At 36.4% G+C, this 15,814-nt stretch overlaps 1 protein-coding gene across 1 annotated transcript in view; it reads right to left on the bottom strand.

The window, feature by feature from the left end:
- CLPTM1L (CLPTM1 like) overlaps positions 1 to 15,814 on the bottom strand; it is a 29,287-nt gene that overhangs the window by 3,507 nt on the left and 9,966 nt on the right. The window contains 11 exon segments of the mRNA XM_018070107.2: positions 174 to 289; positions 3,359 to 3,403; positions 3,499 to 3,554; positions 3,854 to 3,888; positions 6,117 to 6,199; positions 6,835 to 6,885; positions 7,972 to 8,037; positions 9,474 to 9,577; positions 11,226 to 11,310; positions 12,937 to 13,031; positions 15,341 to 15,458. Of these exon segments, the coding sequence (XP_017925596.2) occupies positions 174 to 289; positions 3,359 to 3,403; positions 3,499 to 3,554; positions 3,854 to 3,888; positions 6,117 to 6,199; positions 6,835 to 6,885; positions 7,972 to 8,037; positions 9,474 to 9,577; positions 11,226 to 11,310; positions 12,937 to 13,031; positions 15,341 to 15,458 (854 nt within the window).

Here is a 15,814-nt window from a genome sequence, read left to right as displayed (position 1 = left end):
ATTCACTAGGCATATACACAACTACCACTATCCAGACCATACCATGCTATATATTACTATAGTATAAAAATTCTGCTTGAAGTCTACTCCAAACTGTAGTTCTTTATAGCAATAAGACTGCAACCATCTACAGCATTTCTAAAAACTCCAGTGAATATTAAAGAAAGTCATACCATCTTTGGTAAAGATACACCAGGAACACAACATCATCTCTAAAGCATGCCAGCCTATGAGACGTTGGCATAGTGATGATAAAAGCAAATATATCATCAATAAAGGTGTTGAATGCCTACAAATAAAAGAAAAGCATACTTCAGTGGGCTGTGAAGAAAGGAAGTCATCAGTCACACAAAGCTAGATTTCCTATGTTTTTCAGTAGGAGCACAGACTACTTCCATATTTATAGCAACACTTAAGAGTTACGTGAAAAACTAATTAATGCAAACTTTAAATGGCTTTCTTTGAATGAAGACCATACTGTCTACTACTGTTATAATTACGAGTAAAAAAGAAGTAGGACTGTTTCAGGCAAATGAGAGTATTGTCATGGGAGGGGAAAAACATGGGGTTAATTTCCGTGAAATCTTAAAAAGAAACTGGAAAAAAACCCCACACATTTGTTCATTTATTACTCAAATATCTTAAGATTTGCTAAATGTCACTTCACTTTCATTTTCTGTAGAAATGAAAAACATGTTAATTTATTGCTCCTAAGAACATTAATCATTGGAGAGATTTTAAAATATTTTCACTGATCTTCTGGAAGTAATCATGTCTTGAATAAGGGATGGATAATGTTCTGCACCATTTTCACTCAACTAGGCATACTATAGGTTCTGTTTCTGCAGCAATAATGAAAGGTAAATAAACAGAAGAGCAACTCCTCTGGATCTGGCTCTACCCTACAGGGAGGTTACAGAAATCAACTCTTAACAGTGCACTGGCTCTAATGCTCATATGTTGCAATAAACAGTTTCAACTCACTAAAAACATCAGGAAACAAATCCAGCAAAGAATATTCACTGTTGGGTTAACAAATTCAGTCATTAACATGGCTTCTCCTTTAAGTATCAGCAAGCTGTACATTAATCCATACCATAAGAAGGGGGGAAGTGATGTATCTAAGCACAGAAGGACTCTTCAAACTGAACTAATGTTTATATGATAGAACAAAACATCAGCAGCAAATGGGAGTGTTGGAGGGTTCTGATTAGTTACAACAGGAGAGCTCTTTCTGTCAGGTCAGAACAAATCCGTTAATCTGAAGTGACTGAAGAATATGGATGGTACTTCTCAAGTCTATTCTTTTGTCACAGAACAAAAAAAACAGGCCTTGCAAGTTGGAAAAGACAGTTTTTCCAAGTCAATACCTAAGTGAGTGATCCTACAATGATAAAAGGAAGAAAAAGCTAAGTGCTCTATCCTTCAGGCACATAGCCACTGCAAGTGAATGCATCAAGGCAGCCCATCTAATAGTGTTTAGACTAGATAATTTTCTTTTGAGAATACCTCACTTGAAGGTACTTCTCACAAATGTATAAAGGGCATAAACATAAAACCTACAGAAACTGGAAAGTCAGAGTTCAAATTAAGGAAAAAAAACAACAAAGCTCTCTAAAACAATGATCACAGATGAGCCCTCAGACTCTTCTTTCCACCTGAAGTGCAGGAGAGAGCAAGCAATTTTAAATATCCATTAAGAAAAAGTAAATTACTCTCTCCAAAGCCCAGTAAGTTAAACATAATTGAAAACACCATATACTTCTTCCTCCATACATACAAGCCTTTGTTCTGGGCAGTCTATGGCATCTAAACAGGAACATTAAATGCTCTGTAAGAAAAGGCTATTCAGCAAGGTTGTATTACTTTCAAAGCTTCTTGCTTGAATAACCTCCCTTCACTGTTTATTTAACTGCTAATGGCTCTGCTCAGTTACCATTTTTTGATGGTGAAGTGAAATTGTGAAATTATTTCACTAATACACCTTTTACTTCTTTTTTTTAAGAAACATACTGATTTGCCTAGTCCATGCCTTACACACTATGTTTATTGTTATTTTTTACTCTATTTCCACATCAAACACTGCTTAGTTGCTATTCTGCTACCAGCTATATTTCAATCTGTTTTCCTAGATGTACTCTAGTTTCTTAAAAACGTTAAGACAGTAGAAAGTTGGGCTATTGCTGTAGGCTTATAGAAATACTAAAGCCTTGAAAGGTTTTTTAAATTTTTAGATTTTAGTTCTTTTGTCCCAAATAATCCGTTCAGAATTGGACACCATTTCTTCAGTGTTTTTTAACACTGTTTCTTTTAAAGTACTGATGTTCTGTAGAAGTGTAATACATCAACACAAAGGAAGAATGAAAGCATTTATGAATGGAAGCAGAAGTAAAAAGGGCACAAGTTGATGGCATCTAGGTCTTGATGATCCAGCACATCCAGCCAGGGTTTCTCAGGACACAATAATCAGGAAAAAAAGGACAGTACAAAAATCCTAATGTCTGAGACTGGTAGGAAACGATGGAGTCAAAACACTGTCAGTTCTTTAGGGGTACAAGAACAAAACTAGCATATAGTTGCCAACTGAGGAAGAACGTAGGAGACCTACGAACTCAACACGGGTGTCACTTGTTATCTATATCAGCACAAGGAATCCTGACTGGGATACTTGGATATATTCATCTTGGTGTCTGAATACAATACAAACCATGAGGACACATAAGTATACCTGTTATACACGTATCAAAGGGTTATTAATTTGATTTCATTTTGAAATAAACTCACCTTCTCCTTCTCCAAGGTCTGATATTAAGCTTTGTTGCAGCACTGCATTATTTCCTACTAGGGCAGACTAGGCAGGGGGGACACCACAGTGCAGCCCCTATTCCCCCCCCATGGAACAACCCACCACACACCATTGCCCAGGAGCTCAGAATTACCACACCAGCACAGTGTGTATAACTTCAGTCTCTGGTAGCTCCTGGAACCTGCCAAAATAAGGTCTCTTAGCAGTCCTATCTGTTTCTTGAGAACTATTCCTTGTCACTATAATCTCTCTCTTCCTAAAATGATGCATTAAACTGAGACTGATTGATTTATCTACAGGACCAACATCTGCACCCATACAAGACAGGTGACAGTACAAACAGCAGTATTATAATAAAAACTAGGATGCAAGTATTCTCATTATAACAAAGTCATTATGAAAACTGAAAATTTATTTTTTTTAAGGAGAGTTGCAAACAAGTTTAGTTCTTAAACAAAAAAGTACTGTCAAGCTACATATTACTAAGATGTTTCTTACAGAAAATAATTTTCAAAATGACTGCACCAAACTTCAAACTAGAGCTTTACTTACTTTGTATGTGAAAGCCTTCCATGGCAAGTGTGCAACAGATTTCATCTAGAAATAAAAAATATCAATTTGTAATAAATTGGGAAGTCTGGAAGTCTATAAGAAGAGACTAGAAAAGCAGACAAATTACTTTTCAATCTTACCTTGTAGTTTACAAAGAGTTGGGGCAGCATAAACAGGAATCCAAAAGCATACACTCCTGAAGATAAAATATGGAAAAAAACCAAATGCACACAGATGTACATCACACAACTATACCTTCACAATTAGTGATTTAAAGTAATTTTTTTCTAAAGAGAGAAGATGTATCTAATTCTTTTGTTCACTTGAGTTTACTCTTCTCCCTTTCTCAATCACTGTGATTATTTTGGAACCTACAGCCAAGTTATTGCTCTGTATTACACTGATCCAACTGACAGCAGTCAATTTTCCACTTTTGGGTCTTAGCCTCCATTTGAAGAAATAAGAATAGAAAAAAGAACAGAAGAAGGGACTCACCATTGACAAAACTGTTAATCAACCAGGAGTACCAGCTACAAACAAAGAAGACAGTCCAGTTATTTTTTCACTTCAGCCAAAATTATAACACATCCTCTACATGACTGTATGCTGACTACACCAAGAAATGGCTATGTTGCAAATTACTTTACACAAGAACTAAATACCTCACATCCTCTTTTGATTAGGAGGGGCTTCAGAGAAGGTAGTTTAAGCAAAGGTTGCTTATCAGTCCATAGATGTCTGGAGAGCTTTATCAACTGCTTTTATAATTTTTCAGACCATTCTAAGACTTCTGTATCCAAACTGACATCAGATAATACTGTGCACTGAACCCTGATTATATTAAAGCTTGCAAATGTAACACTCGATTCTAAATACCAAAGAAACACTTAATATGGCACTGTAAGGACTTATCAAATTTCAAACAACAAATATCATTCAGTGCAAGCCATGATAGTAGGTACTTTAGAAAAAAAAAGTAATCACAAGGAATCTACATTTTTCCTTCCTTACATCTAATAACCCTCCCAGATGTTCAACAGAGCACAGTCTTAACAAAGTAACAGTAGTGATACAGACAGTGTTTAAATTCCATACCTTTGCTAGTGTTAGTAGAAACAGCTAATAAATGTGATGCTCAGGTTGCGTCAATTAAAATTAAACTTGCACTGCTGTGTTAGTGATACGTTAATAGCAGCAATACAGTTGTAGCAGCACTTCAATAATCCACAAGCATTTAAAAAATGCATCAAAAAATGCCTCCAAGATGAAAGGATAATCCACTGTCAACATTACTTGTTCTGTCACATTTCCTTACAGATTTAACAATGGTAAGAATTCTACGATATGAATTGTTTTCATTTCCTTAAGCTGCAGCTCATAAAACACCTGGCACACACTATTTTCCAGTACTGAATGAATTCACGAATTTTGCAAGAAAAGTAGGATTTTTAAATGCTGCATATTTGCTAGTTCATTACTAAGACAAAAGTCCTTTGAAAAAACTGCTTTTCTAACAGCCCAGAAACTGTCCCAGTTTCTAGTACAAGTGCTACGGCTCATGAACGCAGCAACAATAATTCTTCCTGATGTTATTTTAGCTACTGCTTGCTCGCTCCCATCCCTTCTGGGCCTAAAGACTATAAAAAAATATGTCTACATGGCTACCACCATGCTTGTGTTTGCAGATTTTTTCTACAACAAAGTCTCACGGCTGCACACTTGCTTGCATCCCTCCAATACAAACCAGCTATTTTCACAGAATCACAGAATATGCTGAGTTGGAAGGGACCCAAGGATCATCAAGGCCAACTCCTGGCCCTGCACAGGCCATTCCCAAGAATCACACCATGTGCCTGAGAGTATCATCCAAATGCTTCTTGAAGTCTGTCAGACTTGGTGCTGTGACCACTTCCCTGAAGAGCCTGTTCCAGCACCCAACCACCCTCTGGGTGAAGAAGAACCTTTTCCTATTCCCTTAGGTCCTGTCACTGGTCACCTCAGAGAAGAGATCAGTGCCTGCCTCTCCTCTTCCCCTCATGAAGATGCTGAAGACTGCAATGAGGTCTCCCCTCAGTCTCCTCTTTTCCAGGTTGAACAGACCAAGTAACCTCAGCTACTCCTTCTACGGCTTCCCTTCAAGGTCCTTCATCATCTTCATTGCCCTCCTTTGGACACTCTCTATTTTGAGTGAAAATGGATAAGGATTTCACCTGTTCATGAAATATTGAGTCTCCAGCTCTTGCTGAAGCATTAATATGTTGCAGGAAATCCATAGATTTAAAGGAATAAAGAGGCTTTTCTCAAAAATGCTTTTGCTTGCTTGCCATCCTAGCTATCTTGTTTAGGAACAGACAAGCCTCTTGGTCAGAGCAAATAATTTTGGGACAGTTTTTGCTTCTCTCTGTTACTGGACAAGTTCAACCACTGAATTCATGTCATCTCTCCTGTCACCATATTGGTCCTCTAAACATCAATGGCAGCTTTCTTCCTCCTCTTCTGACTGACAGCTAACTCATGGATGCAAGTATTGAATTCTGTTCTACAGTAATATCAGATTACTTGTGAAATACAACAGTCTGTAGCCTTACAGGGTGTTAAAAAACCAGCCATACTCTTCAGCTTTAGATACTACAGAACAAGGAAGCTTTCAGTTCCTGACTTATGAATTAAATAACCCATCATCTCCAATTCATTAATATAGAAAAAATGTGAAATGTTTCAATTCCATATAAGATCATTATTTATAGAGTTATAGTACCTTTTGTATTTGACATTCAGCAAGGAATAACCTGCACCTCCAATACACAGTGGATAGAGCAAATATGACAAGTATTTCATAGCCTAATAGACAAGGAAAATAGTTTGTTAGTTCACATTTGATATACAGATTTTTAATGGCATCAACCAGAAGACAGCAACATAATTTTTTCCTCAAAATCTTTTTCCTATTCCCAAATGTCTGCTATTATTTCCACTATGCTTCCAGTTCTAGTGGTGGTAGTGAAAATTCCAATGCCCAATTCAGACAACCCTTAGAGCATAGGCACCAACAGGCAGCACGAAGATCAGGGTCTAAGAGTACCTCCCTACTTAGCAACAATGTTGCCACTTATGCTCAATTCCTCTCAGAAATCAGGAAGCACGTGAACTATCCTTCAGTATAAATAACAAGTACAAATATCAACTTTCGGCTTTGTGAATGAACCCTTTCAGATCTCTCTTCTGGTAGTCAATTGCAATTCTACTTCTCAGAAAAATGTTTCAACCAGATTCAGCTAACAAAAGAACTCTTTTGCTGTTTTGCTCTTTTCATAAATTATCAGAATCAGTCTTCACTATCTGATCATCCACACAATGATGATCCACTTGACAACTATGAGAACATGAAAATGCACTTGCAGCAAAAAAAGAGCAAAATAAGTCAGTCAGTAGGTCACATATATAGACTTCATAGAAGTCATATGATTCCCTCTTACCTGGGCATCATACTCCTCAGTTTTCTTTTCAGAGTCATTGTATGTACCAAACTGCAATACATATAAAAAGCATAATCAAGTCAGAACATGGAAGGAAAGCACTTGTTGTCCAACTCCCTAAACTCAAGATTTAAACTGCAAACTAATCTGCTTAGACATTAAGTAGGTAACAGTTCAAAGTTTTTATAAGCTCCTATGCAAGAGAGTTATACATCTGTGCTGTGCAGCCTTACAAGGTAGGCAAAAAGATTAATTTTTCCCTTCATATTTTACACCAAACTTCCAGGACTATTTTGCTTAGAAAAATGTTGTCAAGACAGCAGAATTCAGAAAGCAAAAGCATAGTGAAGGAGCTAAGATTTTGGCAGATATAGGAAGCCTTTATTAAAAAAACACGTCCACGTAGAGGTCAGTTCCACATGTCCAGAAACTATGACTGCTTAAACACAGTTCCTTGAATACTGACAAAGGAACAACAAGAGCTGTCAGTTGCTCAAGGCACAGACTTAAAGCAGCACAAAATTCCAGTACTTGTTGTGAAGTAAACACTGAAGATTAGACAACTGTTTCTCCTACCAACAAGATAAACTTTCGGTGTAGATTGCAATTTCAAAAGATTACACTCACATTAAAAAACGTTAATTTGAATCCCTGCTGCCACTGCACGTTCTGCAGTTGCAGGACTTCACTTTTACCCAGAACAATCATCAGAGTGTGCTGTTCCCAGAACATGTCACATCTTCTATTAGTTCCACAATGGAGAAATTACACCTACAGCTTCATGAAAAAGATACTTTCATATTTCAAACCACGATGTCAGTTAAGAGTGCCTTTCCAACAAAGTGGCAGGAGCATGGTCCCACCTCAATTTAGCAGGACTGACAGAGAAGTTCTGAGGATTCTCACACCATTAATACAAATAGCTGCTTCCTCTACAGAGCTCAAAGAAAGTAATAAGTTTGAAAATGCTCATCCTGCTTTTGGATTAAGCCCTTCCTAAAGAGCAGATGTACACAGGAAACTTCAATGGGTTTTCTTTTTGAATCTTCATCTCACTAAAAGCCAAGTTGTATAGTAGTGTGAAAACAGATGGATGACTCAAGAGTGTAATCATTAACAGGGCAATGTCTACTATACCTGAAATTTGGGTCTCAAGCCTTGCCACTTGATTGTCATCTTCAAGGCTTTCTTCACTTTCCAGACCTGTGATTAGCAAAAACAAAACATGCACGTAAAAGGTTATCCAAAGGAATGTCTTATGTAGGATCCAGATAATTAGAATCAAGATTCCAGAGCACCTATTTCAAGCACCCATTGCATAAAGCAGCCTGATTGCAGCCTTCTGCCTGTGTCTATACAAACCAAATGCCATGTCATCAGACAAGTACAACATTGTGAGCCTGGACTATTATGTCTCTGTACCAGATGATGAACTTAAAATGAAATAATGTAGTCCTTCCAGGATATCTGGATTGCAGCGCTCAGGTGGAGGTTAGATGCCCTCAGCACCAATAGGCACCTGAGGCATTTAGAGTTTGACCCTAAAGCAAGCAAAAGTTTAGTTCATCTGAAAATTTACTCAGGTACTCATGAATTTCTGATGTATTTAGTGGGTTCTTTTAAATTATTTCGATTCCAAGGATCAAAATATAAGATACTCTACAAAAGAAGGAGCATATTTATAAGGGCATATATATATATATATTTATCCCTGAAATTTAGTTAAAATTTCAGACAGCTAAAGAACATTTGAAATATAAGACTAAATTGCTATATATAGGAACAAAACCACCAGAAAATCTGTTACAGAAAACCTAAAACAGAGAAATACATCAGACTTTAAAATCTCAACTTACAGGAAAAAAAGGTTACAGTCAATGAAATGGTACTATTTAAGACACCACTGTTCATTACACAACAAACTGAAATTTAAGAATCACTTTCTGACTTTGCATTCAACAATTTAATCACTAGAAGTTCTGAACTGTTTTGCTTCCACAGGAAGTATCTGCAACTATAGTAGATGTGTAGTCAAAAATTCCACAAGAGTCTTGAACTTATTTTTAAATGCTGAGAAGTAAATAGACCTACAAGCAATGTTAGGTAGAGAAATCTCACCTTCCCATTACTGCTGACTTTGTGCTTTATTACACATAAATCAGGCTTCTAAGCAGTACCTGCAACCCAGTGACTGGATGTGGTCTTCTGGAATAATGAACACAACCAGCAGTCTCCCCCTTTTCCTCCTACCCCAATCACCTCACAGTTCGGGCACACTGTTTGACAGCACAAAGCCTGCTCTTTGACAATGTTTCCATGAAGGCTTGTTGACATGGTTATACTTGCCTGGCCAGGAGTGATGCCTATCAGATGATGTGATAGGAGGAACCTCAGCGTTGCTATATGTTTGGTTTCTACAATATCATCTGGACCATCTCAGAAAAAACAGATACTTCCAGTTTATTTATTTGATCAAGGGACACAATCTCCTCTGCCACTGAAAGCCAGTTAAATAATGATGCAAACACAGGATGGTACAGCAGAATTTTCCAGTAACTAGTTTAGCATTCTTTTTCTACAATAAACTGTGGATTTTGCTGCAAACACTTGTATTTGGTTCTAAAGCTTTAAGAACTCACCTCAATCAGTGCACCAATGCCTGCTGGGATCAGTACCAATAAACTTGTTTGTTCATCCAAAAGGAAAAGAAATATTACCACAGTACTAAAGCACCGCCAAAGCACTAGACAGAAACAATAAAAACAAAAGGCTTATTAATATTTAAATGAACAGCTGAGATGACAGAAGACTCCTGGCCTATTTAATGTAATATTGTCTTACACAGTGTAAGCATGAACTCCTGTATACATCTTGATATATCTAGCAGCCCTAGAAACAGACAGTGAACTCCAGGCAAATAGGGAACAAAAACATTTTATGCAGGCCTTATCACAAAGGATGAAAGAAAATTGGAACATTTAAGGAAGACTTCCGTACTGCAGCAATTCAGCAATGTATCACTACTATTATGAACCATATTCACGATTCTTGTTTCCAGGAAGCTGAAAGGCTGTGAGGTAATGTAATGTCAGTCTCTGAAACTCACACAACTAAATTAATGTTTGTAAATGTTATGTAATACATTTTATATACTGTCAAATAGATCTGTTTTATGTATTTCATTTACTTATTTATATTTAAGTTTATTTTTCAGGTTTTGCAAAACCTTGGATGCTTGTAAGTGATTCCCAACTAATTTTTACATTGAATATCCATCCCCCCAAGCAGGGAAAAAAGGAAAAAAATAGGTACAACACACTCAGACATCAACAATTACACTGTACCACTCCACACCAACTGCCTGTCAAACTTCTCCCTTAGGGTAAGAAGGAGGCACAGGCAGAAAGGTGACTAAGGCCTGCAAAAGAGAGGATGGAACTATCAATATCTGAAGACTGATACTTTAACAGTAAAAACCCCTTAGCTGCTCTTTTCAATTTGACTTTTCTGACTTCTGAAACTGAAAATTGACACAATTCTGAAATTCCATGGACCATTTTGAATTTTTACTAACCTTTTGGCATACACACGCCAACAGCAGTATAAGTGCTTTAAAGAAAACCAAATGCACTCTAATAAAAATGATAGACATGGGAAAAACATATTGCTATTTATTGTAATTTAGAATGCCTTTTTTTCCCTGGTATTGATATTCCTCACATGTCCTAATCCATCTGTAAACATGCTAGAATTAGGGATAGTCTCAGATGTCAAGTGACTCCAGGTTTATCGTTTTGGTTTATAATCAAAAATGGAAAAAATCTGTTAGAAAAACCTTCATCTATTTCTAGGAAGGCATGGCAGGATATCAGATGTTCCCTCATCTTTTCTATATACAAAACAATTCAACCCTCCTATGCTCTCCCACTCCCCACGTCCCAGGAGTCTCTATTGCTCCTGTTTACATCAAAGCCCAAATCAAACAAGAGCATTACACAACAGCACTTTCCACCCCCAAATATTTTGGAACCTGGGACTTGCAGCATTACCCATGATAGCACACTCTCTCCACCCACAGAACTTTTTCTGGTACTCATGCTTTTTTCAAAGTACTCTTCTGTTCCTTCAGTGAGGAAAATACAGTAATTGACTTAATATTAAATTCTCAGTTGCAAGACAGTCAAACCCAGAAGTGACATGAGTGCTTAAAAGCAACTAATACTGAAGCTAATGAAGTTAGAACCATCTAACTCTATAGACTGTTAGCCATCTTTTTTCATACACAAAACCATCTCATTTTGCTATCTTGGTGAATCTACAAAGTGTCAACTTAGGCTAAGACTGAAAACACACAGCATATATTACACATCATTTTGCATTCTGGTCCATACCTGCTTTTGTAGACATCCCAATCATGCTCCTCTTTTTCTTCCAAAAACTTATGTCATTTTTGAATGCAAGGAAATCAAACAGAAGCTGCAAATAGCAAGAAACATACTCATTTACTTGAAACATGCACTAATTAGAGACTGCCAGTTGAACTGTTAGAAAAGCATTTAAAATGGAATTCAAGAAAAACCTGTTTTAGAAGCTTCAGAAATTAAAATTAAGTATCACAAATAAAAGCTAAAAAGAAAAGTTGTTTTAGGAGCCCAGGCTCTAAAAGCAGTGCAAAATGACAGGATGAATTTCAAATACTGCTTCTGTGCAGCTGCACAAATCAGCATTCTGTAAAGAAAGTCAATGACCCAATACAGGGTAACACATCACAGAGGGTGAAGAATGAGGACCCTGATGAATTGTGTACCTCGAGAGACCAGGGAAAGGCTCAGTAAATTAGGTTCAAAGTGCTCTGTATTGGATTCATAGTCACTTTAGGTTTGGATAATACCAAAGCTTTTTTCAAAAAAATCCTACAATACAGCAAGTCAGGTTTCTTCTCTGTTTTGTCACTAAGCTGACCTAAACTTCCAGGATATTTTGGAATTCGTAGCAAGTTGGTTGTTTTTTAATGCAGTATTTTCATTTAATACATTTTTCAGTATTTCCTTTAAACATTCAGTGTCTTAAAAAACCAGCACAGATTCAAAGAATTCTTGGGTCAGAGAATTTTGATGAGAAAGTTTTGGGGGGTTATTTTGTGTGTTCCCCACCCCCCTCGGTTTTTTTGTTTGTTTGTCTGTTTTTGGCTTTGGGGTTTTTTTTGTGTTTCAGTTTGGTTTTTGCTTTTGTTTTTTTTTGTTTGTTTGTTTGGGATTTTGTTTGTTTTAATTTGGGCAACCGATGCATGGAAGTAAACAGTACCAGAAAAGCCTATCTCAGTCTACAGGTATCTTACAACCTGACAAACAGAACAGAAAAAATAAATTAATATGCATGGGAAACCTAATGCTTTCCAATCAAATTAACTGTATGCAATGTAAGTATAAAGAAACATAGCAAACATTCTCAGCAAGTTCTTAACTTTCCCAAAGTAATTGTGTTGAGTGTAATTGTAGACTACAAAAATGTTCACAGTAGAACAACCAAGTCTAAAAAAAATTGTTCATTAAAACAAAGATTCAGATTTAAACCAAGACACACACAATGTATGTGTGACATACACAATAACAAATAGGCATGACTGGACACCTGTGCTCTGCACTTTACAGCAACATTTTTGGAACAATTTATATCAGCTGATCTAAATTTCTCCAGGGATTAGAAGTCAGAGATTCAAACTCTACTATTGGTGCTGCAGTTATGCCATTGCAGTGGTAAACTTTGTGACATGTCAACAAAATTTGAACCAATGTTGACAGGCATATTAAATTTAGGGGCTTTGGTTCAACTACAGAATAAAAAAAAAGTGATTATGAAGTTTATGTTTTATATTTCATCAAGATTGTTAGTTTTTATGTAATTTATGTAATTTTATGTAATTATCCCAATATTCTGTCTTATTTAGGATTTTTATAGCTGACTTGTACCAGAAAACACTTCCACTGCTCTACTGAAATTACTGTTTCCAAGACCAATTCTTAATAAACAACTGAAATTCAGACAACTGACCTTTTTTTTTTTTAAAATATTATGTAGTTCCTAAAAATTAAAGCTACTTACATGGAATGCTGCTACAAAGAATGTCAGAGTCAGAAAGTAAAGGTTAGTATCAACAAAAATTCCTTTTACTTCATCTGCATCCTTTTCTGAAAACCCTAAGAAAAAGAACAAATCATTATGCAAGAAGTATCAGGCAGTTCATTGCTGTTATGCTAGAATATGAAAGGAATCTTATGTCACCTGCACAAGTTTCGTTAAGAAATCATAAATCCAAAACATGACGGAAACTTTATTGGTAAAACCCAAGTCTACCTATATTTTGACAAGTTTTTGGCTTGCCTTAAACTAAACCCATTAGTTACAAACCTTTAACTTGTGTAATTACAATGTGTTTTGTAACATGCCTTTAAAATGTTGTGTGATTACAGACTAAGCTGAACATCTGACAGACAAATGCCAACACAGAGGAAATCATTTTGGCCTAAGTTGGAAGAAAAGGGGTTATTCAAATTGGCCTCTGAACTTTTGTTTGATACACAAGAAGAGTTAGCTTCACATCAAAAGCTGAAAAGTCAGAAAAGGAATATACTGTAAAGGACAACAAAGGTCAGTGAGAAACACAGTTGTAGATGCAATGGTGTGATTCAAGTCTACAGTTCTCAGAAAATACACAAGGCTGCGTTTATGACACTGGTGCTAATTCCAACACTGGAGAGTTCAGCACCAATTTACTTCACCATCACAGTAAGAAGAATGTACTCATTTTCAAGTGATTTTGGAGTTTTGCTACTAACCTAAGGTGATCTTTCAAAAATTTTTTCCAAAGGGAAGATTTCAAACCTTATGATCCACTATCTACAAACTTACAGAGAACAAGCAGCATCTTAGGCGAGCTTTTTTTCCAGGCAGAGGAAGCACTCTTAGGATAGGTCTTCCTATACATGTTCATCACAAGACAACCAAGATATGGAACATGAAAATTTCAATTATGCCATTCTGAGGGGGCTCACCAAAAAATCATGGAGAAGTGATGGTGGCTAAATACCCTATAAAAACTCTGAGCAAGCAGTTACTTGATTCTTTCAAGACAGTTATTTTTAGAGGACATACTTGCAGCTTCAATATATATTAGCCTGAGCTAAGGAGAAGCAGTTGGATTCTACCTGGAATGACTTTATTCCTTACTTGCCCTCTCTCCCCCAATAAAACATGAGAAATGTTTAGACTGCAAAAGAAACGGAGAAAGTCTAGGCTCTCAGTTAAGTTACACTGTACACAGGTTCTGTCTTACACCACTACATTCTGAAACCAGTGCTGAACCAGAGCAGATTATTTTTTCCCAGCAGAATCAACGCTTTAAGTGTTAAGTTGTCCATCACAAAATATTAGCTCAGAGATGACAGTGAATAACCAAACCCTCTTGCCCTGACTAAATTTTGGTGAACAAAAAACCAACACTGAGTAGTATGAAAGCAGCATTATGTCTGTTGGGAAACTAGTAGAATACTGCATTTATCTGTATTGGGAAAAAAAAAGATAAACTTGGAAGAATATAAAAAACATTACAATAATACAGCACAGAAGCTTCAAAGTTCAAATTGCTGTCTGAAGAGCTCCAAAAAAGAGGATCAGAAAGAATCCTACTCTCATAGATCAACACCAGTTCAGTTACAATGTAGCTCCTTAGAGAAGCATAAAGAAGCTAACAACAGTTTTGTACCAGAAAACTAAGTCAGCAAATATAACCTTGAAAATTAGATGTGGATTTTTTTAAGAGTGATGATTGGACTCACAAAGGTGTGCATCAGTGAAACAAGCAAAGACAGTAAATGTTTAGCTTGGCTATACCATCACCAACAGAGCACATGAACTTCAGAGTGAAAGTGTATACATTCCCCATTACATTTAAGCGAAACATAGAATTTAAGTTTCATGCATGTAAAGCCTTTAGTTTATCTGAATTACCTTATAAATATGTAACTGAGCCAAAGCAAGAGGTCAGACAGTTTTGGTGTCAGAACAGTATGATCAGAACCCAGATGATTCCTTCTTCATGCTAAGCTCGAACTCAGAGACTTTGCCGTGCCTGACTGTGTTTCACTGTAGATATATGTCTACACTGACCTGCTGTATATAACTTATATCAAAGCTTATGTACCACTGACCCAGCTTTTCTGTTCCACGAATGATAGGAGATACCCATGGTGAAAATTCTCCTCTTGATTATGTCCTCTTATGCTTTGACAGAGTACTATCCAAATAAATTTCCTTTTAAAAATGGCTGGTTTACCTCTGTATTCTTGTTTCCGACCACATGTCAACGTATATTTTCATCTTTAACTTAAAGTGAAACAACGCAAGATTTGTAGCATGAGAAAAAAAAGCGTCACCTGTGTACTTAAAAGAAACAAATTGAGGGGATAGTTGTAGTTTTTTGGCCTAAAGACATTAAAAATAAACATACCGAATTGCTGGAGGGAGTACACAGCATCCTGCATGTGGATCCAAAATCGGAGTTTTCCAAGAGATATTTTGTCATATGACACTGTAAGAGGTAGTTCTGTTGTTGAACGATTTATAACCTGCATTTCAAAAAGATATAGTTTCATTTTTAACAGAAGAAAAATGGCAACGATTACTTCCATTCTTTCTTTTTATATATCATTCTATAATTTAATCACACAATTTTAGGAAGTCTGTTTTTTGAAAGGGAATAAGATCTTAGACTTCTATATCATGCTGGAAGTCTTAGGGGTTTTTTCCAAGAAATGTTAAATTACCAGTTTGTTCTGTTCAAGTTCTTGTATCAACCTCACTGTTCCTGTATACAAATGCCTCTGGGATGGCAGCATAAAGTGGGAAAAGCATACTTGAGATAATTCTTTTGACAGTACTTCTCTGAATGTAAATGCTAAGATTACCTAAACTAGAATATTAA

Source organism: Manacus vitellinus, unplaced genomic scaffold, assembly GCF_001715985.3.
Source record: "Manacus vitellinus isolate BGI_N305 unplaced genomic scaffold, ASM171598v3 scaffold_17_pilon, whole genome shotgun sequence".
NCBI lineage: Eukaryota > Metazoa > Chordata > Aves > Passeriformes > Pipridae > Manacus > Manacus vitellinus.
The sequence above is the reverse complement of the archived record's forward strand: the minus strand, read 5'-3'. Positions and strand labels throughout refer to the sequence as shown.